General features: G+C 40.6%; 1 protein-coding gene across 3 annotated transcripts in view; it reads left to right on the forward strand.

Moving 5' to 3' along the window:
- The first annotated feature begins 3,025 nt into the window (after positions 1 to 3,025).
- LOC133238944 (CD5 antigen-like) overlaps positions 3,026 to 16,908 on the forward strand; it is a 37,764-nt gene continuing 23,881 nt past the window's right edge. For 2 of the 3 annotated variants that reach the window (XM_061402615.1, XM_061402620.1), the window contains exons 1-3: positions 3,026 to 3,192; positions 10,263 to 10,289; positions 15,159 to 15,482. In XM_061402615.1, coding sequence (XP_061258599.1) covers positions 3,165 to 3,192; positions 10,263 to 10,289; positions 15,159 to 15,482 — 379 coding nt within the window. In that variant the 5' untranslated portion in view covers positions 3,026 to 3,164. The remainder of the gene's footprint in view (positions 3,193 to 10,262; positions 10,290 to 15,158; positions 15,483 to 16,908) is intronic. The other variant, XM_061402619.1, reaches the window with a different exon arrangement.

Genomic DNA, 16,908 nt, shown 5'->3' on the forward strand with positions numbered 1-16,908 from the left:
GCGGAAATGATGCCACTTCACATCAAGGCAGGTAACAACAGTCTGCCTTCTCCATGCTGTTTCTGTTCATAACTGACTTGTTAGAGAAGACCCCAAGGTTCTCAGTTCAGTTTAGTGGCTCTCACTTGTGGGTTCAGTCCCACCCAGCTCTAAAGGCAATTCTATATAAGATAGGTGCACATTAAAATCCTTGTCCCAACACAAGTGCCAGGAATGAGTCTTTCTGGAAAAATAGCCTATCCCATTATTATGGTTGTGGGTGGCTGATTGACTTAGTATCCTATTAGCTGTTCAGATTGTCTTTTCATAATGCAAACCCCAGATAGACAGAATACTTACTTCCTGCCAGGTTTTTCTCTTAGAGACCCTAAAGCCCCACTCTGAGTACTCTAGTGAAGACTCAGAGAGGGTCCCTCCTTCAAGGGATCTTTGCTACCCAGGGATTGAATGTACATCTCTTATGTTTCCGGCATTGACAGGTGAGTTCTTTACCACTAGCACAACCTGGAAAGCCTTCTAAACTGCATATGCTCCTTCATTTTGTGTGTCTGTGTGTGTGTCCTTAGCATAATGCTCTTTCTGGCCAAAACAGCTTCCTTTCTCTTTCTTCATGTTCTTGACTCTGTTAATAAAATACTATAGTCTGGAAAAAACTTTCATCTTTATTTTTCTCTCCTTTTCTTTCACTTAATTTTCCATATGAGTTGGGGAGAAATATATCTCAGTCTTGAAGCTTGAGCTCTCTGGTCGATTTGTCTGCCCACAGGATATATGAAGTCTTTTCTCCTTCATGTGTGATCAGTAGGGCACGTGTGACTCCTGAAGGATAAAGATAAATGTATAGGTTCTTGGATCCCAGTTGCAACCTAATGTAGATTCCAGTAAAGCTAATATTCTGAGCCTTTTCTGAATTCTGTGTCTGTTATTGCATCATTTCAGAATCTGCAGAAGGTAGAATGTAAGTAATAAGCATTTACAAAGCTATTTATAACTTTTCATCATCCGGATCCTACTAATACTTTTATATCATCTAGTGTTTTTAAAATTCAACATCAGTGTCTCCTGACATCTGACCACCACACAGTCTGTGATTCAGTCATTCCATAATAGTTCTTATTGTGTAAACAGGTAATGCTGTTTCATTTGTCTACATATGGACAACAAAGTCTTTTCTCATTCTGATTCTCCATTCTATTTATTCTTTAATTCCTGTTCAACTGTCATCATCTCTCTGAAGTCTATTATTAGCCCCAAATAAAGGTGATCATTTCTTCAATTGTGTTCCCAAAGTTTCTTATACTTTCCTTTCTTATAGCTGTGTTTACATGCTATTACAATTAGTTCAGTTCAGTTCAGTGGCTCAGTTGTGTCTGACCCTCTGCAACCCCATGGATTGCAGCACGTCAGTTTTCAGTGTCCATCACCAACTTCCAGAGCTTGCTCAAACTCATGTCCATCGAGTCAGTGATGACATCCAACCATCTCATCCTCTGTCATCCTCTTCTCCTCCTGCCTTCAATCTTTCCCAGCACCAGGGTCTTTTCCAATGAGTCAGCTCTTTGTATCAGGTGGCCAAAGTATTGGAGTTTCAGCTTCAGCATCAGTCCTTCCAATGAATATTCAGGACTTATTTCCTTCAGGATGTACCGGTTTGAACTTCTTGCAGTCCAAGGGACTCTCAAGAGTCTTCTCTAGCACCACAGTTTTAAAGCATGAATTCTTTGGGACTTCTTTATGGTCCAACTCTCACATCTGTACATGACTGTTGGAAAAACCATAGCTTTAACTATAAGAACTTTGTTGGCAAAGTGATGTCTCTGCTCTTCAATATGTTGTCTAGGTTTGTCACAGTTTTTCTTCCAAGGAGCAAGCGTCTTTTAATTTCATGGCTTCAGTCACCACCCACAGTGGTTTTGGAGCCCAAGAAAATAAAATCTTTCACTGTTTCCACTGTTTCCCCATCTATTTGTCATGAAGTGATGGGACCAGATGCTATGATATTGGATTTTTTTTAAAGCTGTATTTCAAGCCAGCTTTTTCACTCTCCTTGTTCACCCTCATCAAGAGGCTGTTTAGTTTTTTCTTTCCACCATTATTATTATTGAAGTATAGTTGATTTACAATGTTGTGTTAGTTTCAACTGTATAGCAAAGTGATTCAGTTATAAACACACATATATTTTCAGATTCTTTTCCCTTATAGGGTACTACAAATATTGAATATACCTCCCTGTCCTATACTAACTGTTCCTTCTTGACCTGCATACAAGATTCTCAGGAGACAGGTAAGGTGGTCTGGGTCTCGCACTTCAGAATTTTCCAGTTTGTTGTGATCCACACAAAGGTTTTAGTGTAGTCAGTGAAGCAGAAGTAAATGTTTTTCTGGAACTCCCTGTCCATCATATCTTAGACTTAAGAACAACCTGATTTCATTATGACAAGAACCTGCTTCCATTCAGTTTCCAAAGATGGGCATAATCCAGGACAAGCACAGAAGAGCAGATCCGTGTACTAGGCCCTCTACTTAGCACTGGAGAAGCTGGTTTGAGAGAAATAAATTAAACCATATTTGCAAAGATTGGCACCTTGACTCTGGATTGCCATCCTGACTCTGAATTATGGTGACTTCAAGGGCAACTTTGGAATTGTTCTATGATCTTTGGCCTCTATATTTTCCAGTCACTTCCATCTGGAGGGAAAGAATTGAAATTGGCTTAACCCCCACAAACCATACATGAGGATCAAGCATTGCTTGATCTTCTAATGTGAAATGGCCCTTATTCTTGGTACTTGCCTTTCCTTATGGGAGTTGTTTTCCTTGTTTACATAGTGAAGGGACTAAAGCAGAGCTCGATGGAGCTGGGATTACAGCAGAACCAAAGCGTAGCAGCTTTGGATGTTTTGTTTGTTTGTTTTCTTTTGTTTTCATCACCTTTCTGCCAATTCCAGCCACCTCCCTTCCTTTGGGACGTGCTGAATTCAGCAAATCCAGCTCTGTCAGTCCTGACCTTTGAGCCCATTGATTTTTGGTTGACTGATAAAGGCTCTGGTACAGACAGGACCTTTCCCTCCTCACAGCACACTTGCAACCAAAGCTGCATATTCCTGTTGTGGGGCCTCCTTCCAGCCTTACATTTCAGTTCACTATCTTCAGCCATCTGGGACATGGCTCTGTTTTTCTTCTTGATCTTTGGTGAGTATTTCTGCTCCTTAAGGTCCAGGCTTCAGAGTACTCTGGAACTTTGATTGGGGGAAGCCTTTCCTTGCCCATCTGGTACAGATCTAGGTATCTTTCAAGGAAAGTCTCTACTCTCCTTTCTCTATATCTGGTGATTATTCCAAAGCCTTTTGATCTATACTCAATTCATAATCCACCTTGATTACCAGAAAACTTTCTATTTCCCTATATTCACATGATCAATTCAATGATAATTTATACTATAGATTTTTCACACAAATTTTCCTAAATGCACTATTTATAAAAAAACAAATAAATGGACCATGGGTAATAGCAAGAAAAGGAAGTAGAACTGCAGAACAAACACCTTTCTTTGATCATATTGATTCCTCTCAAATCATGTGTTTCCCTAGTTTTTTCCCAGTTTCTTATTGCTCAGATTAATTTAAAGTCAGTTGAGATTTTGGAATCAAAGAGATCTGGATTTCAATCTTTGCTCTTTGATTTCTTAGCTGTCTGAATTTTAAGGTTACCACATCCTTCCAAAATTTCATTCTCATATCTATGAGGTAATGTTATGTTCCTCAGAGGTTTGTTAGGAGCCTTTCCACAAGATAAAAGAGCCTGCTAGGTCCCTTCCCTAATCAGTCACATCCATTTTAATTTTCCTGATGATCCAGTATACCACTGAAACCTACCGGCCTCTCAGTTGGGCATTTGTGTGTTCTATGCACAGTGCTGGTCACAGTCCTAAATGCCCATACACCCCTTATGTTACCTAGCAGATAGTCCCCCACCTCCTGTTGTGAAGTTACTATTGAATCTCTTAGGCTTATCTTCAGTTGCACCTCCTTCATGAAGTCTTTCTGATCTGTGATACTCATGGTGATCAACCCCACTACAGAGTTCTCAAATCACCTCTGGGCTTGGTCACTTTCACACCTATCAGGCTCCTCACATTTAGTTTCCTTTGCATATATACATGCTTTCTGTTCTTTATTAGACTTGTAGAGTGCTATGCATGATATAACCTTGAGTTTTAGGCAATTGCAGACAAAGTCTTTTTGAATCATGTTGTTATCAACCAATTATTTGCAAAGCAAATATTTGGAAGAAATATTCCAGGATAAGTAAATGAAATACATGGATTTGCCTAAAAAGCTCTAGGCTGGAAGTCCAATGAAACTAACTCCTTCAGTAAGATCCTATAAGATGGGGTGGTGTTGGGGGATGATGAGTTTTGAAGTTCAAAATACTGGGTTTCAGAGACCACTGACAGTCATAGGACTCTCTCTATAGCATTTGCTGTTGTTCAGTAGCTAAGTCGTGTCTGTTTCTTTGCGACCCCCTGGACTGCAGCATGTCAGACTTCCCTGTCCTTCACCATCTCTCAAAGTTTGCATTGGGATGGAGCCTAATGAGTAGATGAGTCTGATTACAAAGAGACCTTGTAAGAAGAAACTCTGATCATTCAAAGATGTGCTGATACTTAAACCTGGAAGTTTGGGAATTAACATAGAACTGCTTTCTGGACTCTTAACCAGGTTCAGCAAACTACAGCCTGCAAACTAAGAATGGATATTACATTTTTAAACTGTGGGAAAAGTCAAAAGAATAATATTTTGTGACACATGAGAATGACATGAAATCTAAATTTAATCATTCATAAATAAAGGTTTATTGGAACACAGCCAGGCTTATTCATTTACATGTATATGGTTGCATTGACAGAGCTGATTGGTTATAACAGAGACTGTGTAGCCCATGAAGCCTAAAATATTTGCTATTTGGCCTTTCACACAAAAGTTTGCTGACCATTGTCTAAATGCAGTGTCAGTGAACACAGAAAAATACTGCCATTTTCCTCTATGTGAAAGGTTGCTGCTATGAACTGTGAATGATGCTGGGATTCTTGGCCTCTGGAGGAGAAGCATTCAACCTGGGGCCAGTGATGAGGCTGGGTTGCCAGAACTTTTTGTGTAATCAAGTTTTATTAAAGTATAAAATAGATAGAGAAAGCTTCTGACATATACATCAGAAGGGGGCAGAAAGAATATCCCCTTGATAGTTTTGAGCAAGGAGTTATATACCTATTATCAAGCTGCTAATTAGAGAGAGAGAGAGAAAAAAAAAAAAAAGCCTCAAAGCTGAGAGTGACACCAGGCCCTTCACCCACAACATGCATTTTGAGATAGCATTGACACAAGGTGAGTCATCCCGGGCCATAGAACAATTGACATTAATCTTGAAGAAAGGCAGATTTCCAAGCAAATACATAGTTTCATTAACATAGCTTAAGAGAACATTTCCACGAGTAAAACACAGATGTGTTGAGCCACTATGTGTTCTGAGGAGAATTGACTTGAAGAAAGGTAAATAAGGTAAATATATTAACATAGCTTAAGAAAAACATTTCCATAAGAAAAATGCACTGGTTAGCTCAAAATTTGAGAAAAGTTAAGTTCAAGTGGAACCAGGTGTTGCCATGGCAACACAGAATTTTTTAAAAAGCCCTCCTTTTAATTTTGTATCAGTTCAGTTCAATTGCTCAGTCGTGTCTGACTCTTTGCCACCCCATGAATCGCAGCACACCTGCGATGACCTGTGGACCTGCCTCCCTGTCCATCACCAACTCCCGGAGTTCACTGAAACTCATGTCCATCGAGTCGGTGATGACATCCAGCCATCTCATCCTCTGTCGTCCCCTTTTCTTCCTACCCCCAATTCTCCCAGCATCAGAGTCTTCTCCAGTGAGTCAACTCTTCGCATGAGGTGGCCAAAGTACTGGAGTTTCAGCTTCAGCATCATTCCTTCCAAAGAAATCCCAGGGCTCATCTCCTTCAGAATGGACTGGTTGGATCTCCTTGCAGTCCAAGGGACTCTCAAGCATCTTCTCCAACACCACAGTTCAAAAGCATCAGTTCTTCAGCTTTCAGCTTTCTCCACAGTTCAGCTCTCACATCCATACATGACCACTGGAAAAAACATAGTCCTGACTAGATGGACCTTTGTTGGCAAATAATGTCTCTGCTTTTGAATATGCTATCTAGGTTGGTAATAACTTCCCTTTCAAGGAGTAAGCGTCATTTAATTTAATGGCTGCAGTCACCATCTGCAATGATTTTGGAGCCCCCAAAAATAAAGTCTGACACTGTTTCCACTGTTTCCCCATCTATTTCCCTAGAAGTGATGGGACCGGATGCCATGATCTTCGTGTTCTGAATGTTGAGCTTTAAGCCAACTTTTTCACTCTCCTCTTTCACTTTCATCAAGAGGCTTTTTAGTTCCTCTTCACTTTCTGCCATAAGGGTGGTGTCATCTGCATATCTGAGGTTATTGATATTTCTCCTGGCCATTTTGATTCCAGCTTGTGCTTCTTCCAGCCCAGCATTTCTCATGATACTCTGCATAGAAGTTAAATAAGCAGGGTGACAGTATACAGCCTTGATGTACTCCTTTTCCTATTTGGAACCAGTCTGTTGTTCCATGTCCAGTTCTAACTGTTGCTTCCTGACCTACATATAGGTTTCTCAAGAGGAAGGTCAGGTGGTCTGGTATTCCCATCTCTTTCAGAATTTTCCACAGTTTCTTGTGATCCACACAGTCTAATGCTTTGGCATAGACAATAAAGCAGAAATAGATGTTTTTCTGGAACTCTCTTGCTTTTTCCGTGATCCAGCGGATGTTGGCAATTTGATCTCTGGTTCCTCTGCCTTTTCTAAAACCAGATTGAACATCTGGAAGTTCATGGTTCACGTATTGCTGAAGCCTGGCTTGGAGAATTTTGAGCATTACTTTACTAGCGTGTGAGATGAGTGCAATTGTGCGGCAGTTTGAACATTCTTTGGCATTGCCTTTCTTTGGGATTGGAATGAAAACTGACCTTTTCCAGTCCTGTGGCCACTGCTGAGTTTTCCAAATTTGCTGGCATATTGAGTGCAGCACTTTCACAGCATCATCTTTCAGGATTTGAAATAGCTCAACTGAAATTCCATCACCTCCACTAGCTTTGTAGTGATGCTTTCTAAGGCCCTCTTGACTTCACATTCCAGGATGTCTGGCTGTAGGTGAATGATGATACCATCGTGATTATCTTGGTTATGAAGATCTTTTTTGTACAGTTCTTCTGTGTGTTCTTGCCACCTCTTCTTAATATCTTCTACTTCTATTAGGTTCATACTATTTCTGTCCTTTATTGAGCCCATCTTTGCATGAAATGTTTCCTTAGTATCTCTAATTTTCTTGAAGAGATCTCTAGCCTTTCCCATTCTGTTGTTTTCCTCTATTTCCTTGCACTGATCACTGAGGAAGGCTTTCTTATCTCTTTTTGCTATTCTTTGGTACTCTGCATTCAAATGCTTATATCTTTCCTTTTTTCCTTTGCTTTTCACTTCTCTTCTTTTCACAGCTATTTTTAAGGGCTCCTCAGACAGCCATTTGCTTTTTTGCATTTCTTTCCCATGGGGATGGTCTCGATCCCTGTGTCCTGTACAATGTCACAAACCTCCGTCTATAGTTCATCAGGCACTCTTTCAGATCTAGTCCCTTAAGTCTATTTCTCACTTCCACTGTATAATCATAAGGGATTTGATTTAGGTCATACCTGAATGGTCTAGTGCTTTTCCCTACCTTCTTGAATTTAAGTCTGAATTTGGCAATAAGGAGCTCATGATCTGAGCCACAGTCAGCTTCTGGTCTTATTTTTGCTGACTATATAGAGCTTCTCCATCTTTGGCTGCAAAGAATATAATCAATCTGATTTCGGTGTTGACCATCTGGTGATGTCCATGTGTAGAGTCTTCTCTTGTGTTGTTGGAAGAGTGTGTTTGCTATGACCAGTGCGTTCTCTTGGCAAAACTCTATTACCTTTTGCCCTGCTTCATTCTGTATTCCAAGGCCAAATTTACCTGTTACCCCAGGTGTTTCTTGACTTCCTACTTTTGCATTCCAGTCCTCTATAATGAAAAGGACATTTTTTTTTTGGGGGGGGTGTTAGTTCTAAAAAGGTCTTGTAGGTCTTCATAGAACCATTCAGTTTCAGCTTCTTCAGCATTACTGGTTGGGGCATAGACTTGGATTACTGTGATATTGAATGGTTTGCCTTGGAAACGAACAGAGATCATTCTGTTGTTTTTGAGATTGCATACAAGTATTGCATTTTGGACTCTTTTGTTGACCATGGTGGCTACAAGATTTGTTCTAAGTTATTCCTGCCCACAGTAGTAGATATAATGGTCATCTGAGTTAACTTCACCTATTCCAGTCCATTTCAGTTTGCTGATTCCTATAATGTTGACGTTCACTTTTGCCATCTCCTGTTTGACCACTTCCAATTTGCCTTGATTCATGGACCTACATTCCAGGTTCCTATGCAATATTGCTCTTTACAGCAGTGGACCTTGCTTCTATCACTAGTCACATCCACAACTGGGTATTGTTTTTGCTTTGGCTCCATCCCTTCATTCTTTCTGGAGTGATTTCCCCACTGATCTCTTGTAGCATATTGGGCACCTACTGACCTGGGGAGTTCATCTTTCAGTATCCTATCATTTTGCCTTTTCATACTGTTCATGGGGTTTTCAAGGCAAGAATACTGAAGTGGTTTGCCATTCCCTTCTCCAGTGGACCACATTCTGTCAGACCTCTCCACCATGACCCACCTGTCTTGGGTGGCCTCACTGGGCATGGCTTAGTTTCATTGAGTTAGACAAGGCTGTGGTCCTAGTGTGATTAGATTGACTAGTTTTCTGTGATTATGGTTTCAGTGTGTCTGCTCTCTGATGCCCTCTTGCAACACCTACCATCTTACTTGGGTTTCTCTTACCTTGGACGTGGAGTATCTCTTCACGTTTGCTCCAGCAAAGTGCAGCCTCTGCTCCTTACCTTGGATGAAGGATATCTCCTCACTGCCACCCTTCCTGACCTTGAACGTGGAGTAGCTCCTCTAGGCCCTCCTGCGCCTGCGCAGCCACCGCTCTTTGGAAGTGGGGGCTGCTCCTCTCCGCCGCCGCCCCTGACCTTGGGCGTGGAGTAGAGAAGGAAAAAAAAAAAAAAAAACATTTGACACCTGTAGTTTGTTTCTTCCACTTGGAGACCCCTAGCCTTCCTGTCTGTTACCCTCTCATATGCTTTTTAAGACATCTTTATCCCCCTCAACCGTGCATCTCTTGTGGAATCCGGAGTCGCAAAACATACCTCGGAGGAAACGCAAGACAGTGGAGTACAGTTTATTATGCCAGCGGGTCCAAGGGGAATAGTTCCCAACAAGGACCCTGATGTTTCTGAGAGGCCCAGTTTTATACCCCCGCCCCCACCCCGCTATGTGACTGGTTACATGTTAGCAACCTCTTTGTTGTATATGACTGAGTTTTACAACAAATAGGTCTTAGGAGAACAAACCATTAAGGTTAAGGGTGGGGGGGGGGGCAATGATTATACATCAAGGGGGATATCTCCATGGTTAATCTAACCGGGGCAGTCTGACCTCAACTACAATCTCCATTTGTCATCTGTAGGGAGGAAAGTCTCCAGCAGACCTGGTTTGCACTAGCAACGGTTTTCTCACTCTTGGGCAGGGTTCAGTCCCAGTTCACATCCAGTCTTTAAGATGGATGACAGGCTTCCAGATGGAGTCTCTCTTGCTTCTCTCACAGTGGCCCCAACACATCTTCCCAGAAATCTCCAACATGTTTTCCTATTGGACTCAGATACTACATCACCACACTTCTAGTTTAGGTGGTCATCATCGATCAATCTAATAGATTAAAATCGAAAATCAAATCTATCCATGCCTGGGGTAGAGCCAACATCAGATGGAAAGGGAACATGATAGATCTAGTTAGCCATGCAGAGTGGGTCTTTTTGGCTCTTAGTCAGCGTCCTTGTGCTTTTTTAGGCTAGTCATTCTAGGAGGAGAAGGAGGAGGTCTTAACAAGGTCTAACCTTGGAGGCTGTGTAATTACCTCTCTGTCTCACAAAGTTCAACAAAACTTTCCAGAGAGTTGTGTTTTTGAACAAAGCTTTGGCAGTTGACTACTTGATCTCATTCACTTCTCTCTGTCTTTCTCTCTTTTTTATTTTCTCAGGCTTTTGCACTGGACCTGGACTTCTGGGTAAGATTTTTTGGGGTCCTAAGAGGGTGGGCTTTCAGCTCCGGAGAGTGGAAATTTTGAATTCCTGGGGCCAGGGAGAGAGGCTGTGGTTCAAAAGAGCACTAGTAGATTTTCTTTCTGGTTTCCCAACCCACCTACTCAGTCTTGTATGGGTAGTTTTGCACTTCCAAAACTTAGAGAAAATTTGAGTGGTTTATACTGCAAAGGGATTCCTCTCCATTTGGCCTGTGTGACCCAAGATGTTAGCCCAGCTCTAGCTCCATTATGTAACAAAGCAGATGGCTTTCTTTCAGGCTCAGAAGACACCTCACCTCCTGGGAAATAAACTTTCTTCTGCCCTTCTGTATTCTACTACTTCCTGGTCTCTCTGCCAACTTTAATGGTCTCATTGAACTAGAAATGCACCAGCCTCTGTGCACCTCATGGTTTCATCAGCAGAGTGCAGGCTGGATTTCACTGCCCACCTCTTCAAGGGGTCTTTCAGCAGAGCACAAACGGTTCGACTGAGGAGAGAATGGGGAGACACAAAGAGAATTAGTCTGTGGAAGAGGAAGCCTCTGATGGTCCAAAAATCAAGGGGACTGGTTGAGGATTATGAGTTCCTTTGACACTATCTCTTCAGCCTATTCTTTCTCTTGATAGTAGAGGCTTTATGAAAGAGGGGCAGCTGCAAACTCTGCTATGAATGTGGAGGATCTTACACCCTGCTGGATCAGTTTGCTTCCTTAAAGAAATGCTGCTTCTGGGTCCCAGTCCAATACACAGATGATCTGGTTTTTCTTCTCTGGCCTCCAGAGTTATGCCTTGCTGCAAGTGCCAGGAGATGGCTGCTCTATTTATACCCAGGGAGGGAGGACCCACCCTGGGTCCTTGTCTCTCAAGCCCTCAGCTAATAAAGTAGGCTAAAACACTGTCTAGGACACAACTGCCCTGATGAGCTCCTTTGTTCTTCTCTCTAACTTTTAAATCTTCTCAGCCCTTCTTTTCCCTTTAGCTCATTTCTTTGATACATATTCTCTTTCTCTCTCTTAAACATATTTCTTTTCTCCTACAATGTGATCTAGTCCTCCACCTCATGGAAAAGGAAAATTTATTTAAAACCAGAATTTGAGGGCTTCCCTGGTGGTCCAGCAGTTAAGATGCCACGCTTCTAATGCAGGGTGTTGGATTTGATCCCTGGTTGAGGAAGTAAGATCCCACATGCCACGTGGCATGACCAAATAAAAAGTAAATCCCAAATTTTATAACTCAAAGTAAAATAAAATAGCCTGCATATGATCCTGATATCTAATATTTGCTAGAGCATACAATAATGCCTATCTAAACTCTAATCTTAGTTATAATGATCCATAAATTATTCCAGATGGCTTTTCTTGAATTATATATATATATGCCTTAAACTTCAGAGTGCAACAATAGGAACTTTTCTTAGTTTTTTATACTTCCATTTTAATTTTTGTCTCTCACCTCCAGTCCTCATGTTATTTCCTTCAAGAAAGTATTGACGAAGAGGAGAGAAACAAAACGAAATGAATAAACCAAATATAAACTTCACAATGCAGTTTAAAATCAACCAGATCAGACATCTTTCACCCAACTACATCTGGGGTTGATGCCAAGTTCTAGGGGGTTTGTGCAGAGTTGAGACAAAGTAGGCAGTAGAAATTTGGGTCCTGAGAAATTGTATTTCATTTATACAGGTGTCTGAGTTGTTCCATGTAGCCCATGTTGTCATATACTGTTCATTGTCTGATAGACCACTGACAGGCAACAAATATAGATGTTGTCCCTCCAGGTACAACAGAGCTCTCCCTGGAGACTTGGCAAACTTAGATCTTCTTTATCACTATATCTTTCTGGAGCTGAGAGGACTTGATGGGATTGTTTCAAGCCTATTAAATAGAATTTTCTTGAGGATAGCAGTGCTAGCTATCTTAATCATCACTGTTCTCTGTGTTCATAAAACAGTACTTGGAATGTAGTATCCAGAAATTTGTTTCCTGATAAGCTCTTCCCTTGTCTCCGTAAACAGTCCTCTATACTCCATGTCTAAGACTTGGTTTCCTCAGAACTTATCTGGAGACTCTGTGAAGCCCATCTCCCATTCCCAACACATACAGTCTTCTAGACCCAGTTTTAGGGCTCTGAGACTTTGAGGCTCTGACACTTCCCTTACTCAGCACTCTCTGTATTTCTTCTGAGCTAGGTTCTTGGACATGGAAAATGTCATGAGAAGGAGCAAGGGTGGTTGGGAGTGGATCATTGATACTGAGAGAGAGAGTCAGGTTGTTTAGCCCAAATTATATCTAGACATCTCCATACTTTCAGTGCAGGGGAAATAGGTTCAATCTCTGGTCAAAGAGCCACAATCCCACAGTGGCTAGAATGAAAACCACATTACAGAAAGTTAACCAGGATGAAAAATCACAGGGTTATGTCCCAGATTAAGGGACAAGATAAAGCCCCAGAAAAACAACTAAATGAAGCAGAGATAGGCAACCTTCCAGTAATAGAATTCAGAATAATGATAGTGAAGATAATGATAGTAAAGATCATAGGATCTCAGAAATAGAATGGAGAAAATGGAAGAGATGTTTACCAAAGACCTGTAAGAACTAAAAAACCAACAGAAATGAACCATACACTAGAAGGAATCAGTAGCAGAATAACTGAGGCAGAAGAACAGATAAGTGACCTGGAGGACTGCATGGTGAAAATCACTGCCACAGAACGGAATATAGAAAAAAGAATGAAAACAATGAAGACCAGACTAAGAGGCCTCTGGGACAACAGTAAACACACCGGCATTTGCATTATAGGGGCCCCAGAAGGAGAAGAGAGAGAGAAAGGACCCAAGAAAATATTTGAATAATAGATGAAAATTTCCCTAACATGGAAAAGAAATAGTTAAACAAGTCCAGGAAGTGCAGAGTCCCAGGCAGGATAAATTCAAGGAGGAACACAATGAGACACACACATAGTAATCAAACTGACAAACGTTAAAGACAAAGATAAAATATTAAAAGCAACAAGGGGAAAATGACAAATAACATATAAGGGAACTCCCATGAGGTTGTAAGCTGATTTCTCAACAGTAACTCTACAAGCCAGAAGAGAATGGTATGATATATTTAAAGTGAAGAAAGAAAAACCTGCAACCAAGAATACATTACCCGGCAAGACTCTTATTCAGATTTGATGGAGAAATCAAAAGCTTTCCAAACAAGTAAAAGTTAAGAGAGCTCAGCAACACCAAACCAGCTTTACACAAATGCTAAAGAAACTTCTCTAGGCAGGAAACACAAAAGAAGGAAAAGACATACACAAAATAAACCTAAAACAATTAAGAAAATGGTAACAGGATCATACATATGGAAAATTAACTTAAATGTAAATGAATTAAATACACCAACCACAGGACTTAGACTGACTGGGTGGATGAGAACATGTGCATGTATGCACTTACACTTAACACAGCACTTTAAGTAACTCCCCAAATTGTATGTAATTATTTTATATTGCTAGGTTAATCATGTTTCTGTAATGTCTTGCAATTGTAGTTATCTTTTATTTTTCTCTGGTTATTGATTGTGAAACTAATAAACATCTTTTACTATTGAGATCATGTAACTAGTAGCCGCTTAATACCATTGGCCATTTTTTCTGGTCAACAGAGAAATAAAAGAATTCCATATCACTAAATCTACCATTTAATAGAAAAACCTGTAGTCACTTTTCAAAATCCAGATGCTTATTAGAATTATCCTGGAAATTTTTGAAAAATGCAAATGCTGAGGGACTGCTTTTTATCTACAAAGATCCGGATGTATTTCTAATGAGCCACCATGTTTAAAAACAACTGGATATATGATGACCTTTGACTTTTATCTAGTCTGTTTCAATTTTTCTATTTCATGTTCAGTGTTTCATGTTTTAGTTTCATTTTGTTTATGTTTTCCAGTTTCTTAGTCTTTTTTTTTTTATGTTCTCTCTCAAGCCTTTATCAAGCATAGTAGAAAACCTTTTGTATACATATAAATATATATATAGTTTGTATAATATATATATTTTAGAAAATATATGATTTTTTTGCCTAGCTAAAACACTTATAACATTTTGCCTTCACTTGTTTGACCTAGTATGAATAGAATGCTATATTTCTAATTTATATCCATTCAAAACCTTGACTTAGTTCCACATATTTTGGCCTCTAGGATCACTGCTGGTAATCTAGAAAGTTTCTTATCTTAGATTTAAAAAAAACTGAATATGTCTTGAAAGTTCTAATCCAATTCTGAGAATATAAAGGAATACTATGATGTTCCAAACAAACAGGGAGCTAACTTGTGATACAGTATTATAAACTGAAATACAGAGTTTGTTCAAATTTCAGACATAAATGCATGTATACACATATATATGCTATACTTTGTTTGGCTGGAAGGGAATTACAAGACAAACTAAAATTTTATGCAACGTATTTATTGATATGATCATTATAGCATGGTGCATCTTAATTCCTGTTAGAAAATATACTTTTGAATAATCATATGAAGCACTTATTTGTACCAAATCCAAAGGTAGGGATATTAAGCCTGTTTTTCCAAGTTTCACCAAGGGCCAAGTAAAATTACAGATTAAATTGTAATAATAATAATAATAATAATAATACAAGAGTGTAGCAGAACCAGAACTCAGAGATGGAGTCCTGGAGCTCCTCTTCCTTGTCTTCCCTTTTGACCCCCACTTTCTCACCCTTGAGTTCTCCACATCCTGACAGTGGTAGAAGAATTCCAAGAAGACTGCATACATGCCTGAGTGCTCTCTGGGCCACTCCTAATCTCCAGCCAATACCTCATTTCTTTACAGAGTCTTCACCTAAAGTGCGACTGGTGAGAGGTCCCCATCGCTGTGAAGGGCGGGTGGAAGTGGAACGGAATGGCGAGTGGGGCACTGTGTGTGACGACGGCTGGAATATGAAAGATGCGGAAGTGGTGTGCCGGGAGCTGGGCTGTGGAGCAGCCAAAGGGACACCAAGTGGTAATTTGTATAAGCCACTGGCAGATGAAAAACAAAAAATCTTCATCCAAGACGTCAACTGCAATGGGACGGAGGATGAATTGATTGAATGTGACCGTGTGGAAGACGTTTTTGATTGCTCCCACAGCGAGGATGCAGGGGCAATGTGTGAGAGTGAGTATGGCAGGACTCAAAGACTATATGCCAACTGCCCATACCCTACATGACCACTCTTTGTCCTCTTTATCTTTATTCTCCCCCATGAACTAATGATTAACTGATTCCTTTTCCTTCACTTCTCACCGTTTCTCAATTGTGGACCCTGGAGACAAACATATCCTCATCTAGAACTGTTACTCCTCCTTGGTTGAGCAGTGGCACTAGTGATAAAGAACCCACCTGCCAATGCAGAGACTTAAGAGATGTGGGTTCAGTCCTTGGGTGGGGAAGATACCTTGGAGGAGGGCACAACAACCCACTCCAGTATTCTTTCTGGAGAATCCAGTGGATAGAGAAGTCTGGTGGGCTACAGTCCATAGGGTCACACAGAGTCGGACATTACTGAAGCAACTTAGCACTCACACTTGGTTGACCTAATGATTTTCTCTTAGTTTCAATCTATCCAAGAACCTGATTCTCTTCATCACGCACACAAATATGCACAGATCTAATAACCACTAAACATTTGTATCTAAAGGTCAGATATAGTTATGGGGAAGAAATGAGCTCCGAAAATATAATGTAATTTTATCAGTCTCAAGGAGTCTATCATCTAGTTAGGTAGACAGGAGATGCTCACAGGAAACCAACACACAACAACTGTGTATATATATGTATGCATGAGTGCATGCTCATCGCTTCAGTTGTATCTGACTCTTTGTGACCCTATTTACTGTAGTCTGCCCATCTCCTGTGTCCATGGGATGCTCTGTGAAAGAATATTGGAGTAGGTTGCCGTGCCCTTCTCCAGGGGATCTTTTCCACCCAGGGATTGAACCTAAGTGGATTCTGTACCCACTGCGCCACCTGGGAAGCCTATATCTATACACATATTCTTATAAAAATTATATATAGATTATATATATACACACACACGTATTTCCCTTAGCCAAATCACAGTCTAATGAAAAGGAGATAAACACACAGAAAATTATTAATGCATGCAGCTACTACTGCTAAGTCACTTCAGTCATGTCCGACTCTGTGCGACCCCATAGCACAGAGCCCACCAGGCTCCCCCGTCCCTGGGATTCTCCAGGCAGGAACACTGGAGTGGGTTGCCATTTGCTTCTCCAATACATGAGAGTGAAAAGTGAAAGGGAAGTCGCTCAGTTGTGTCCGACTCTTAGCAACCCCCTGGACTGCAGCCTACCAGGCTCCTCCATCCATGGGATTTTCCAGGCAAGAGTACTGGAGTGGGGTGCCATTGCCTTCTCCATATTAATGCATAGAAAGCAAATATATGAAAGGAATAAAGGAATACAACAACAACTATATATTATATATATGTATATATATATATATATATATATATATATATATATCTGCTGCTGCTGCTGCTAAGTCGCTTCAGTCGTGTCTGACTCTGTGCGACCCCAGA

This window comes from Bos javanicus, chromosome 3 (assembly GCF_032452875.1).
Source record: "Bos javanicus breed banteng chromosome 3, ARS-OSU_banteng_1.0, whole genome shotgun sequence".
Classification (NCBI taxonomy): domain Eukaryota; kingdom Metazoa; phylum Chordata; class Mammalia; order Artiodactyla; family Bovidae; genus Bos; species Bos javanicus.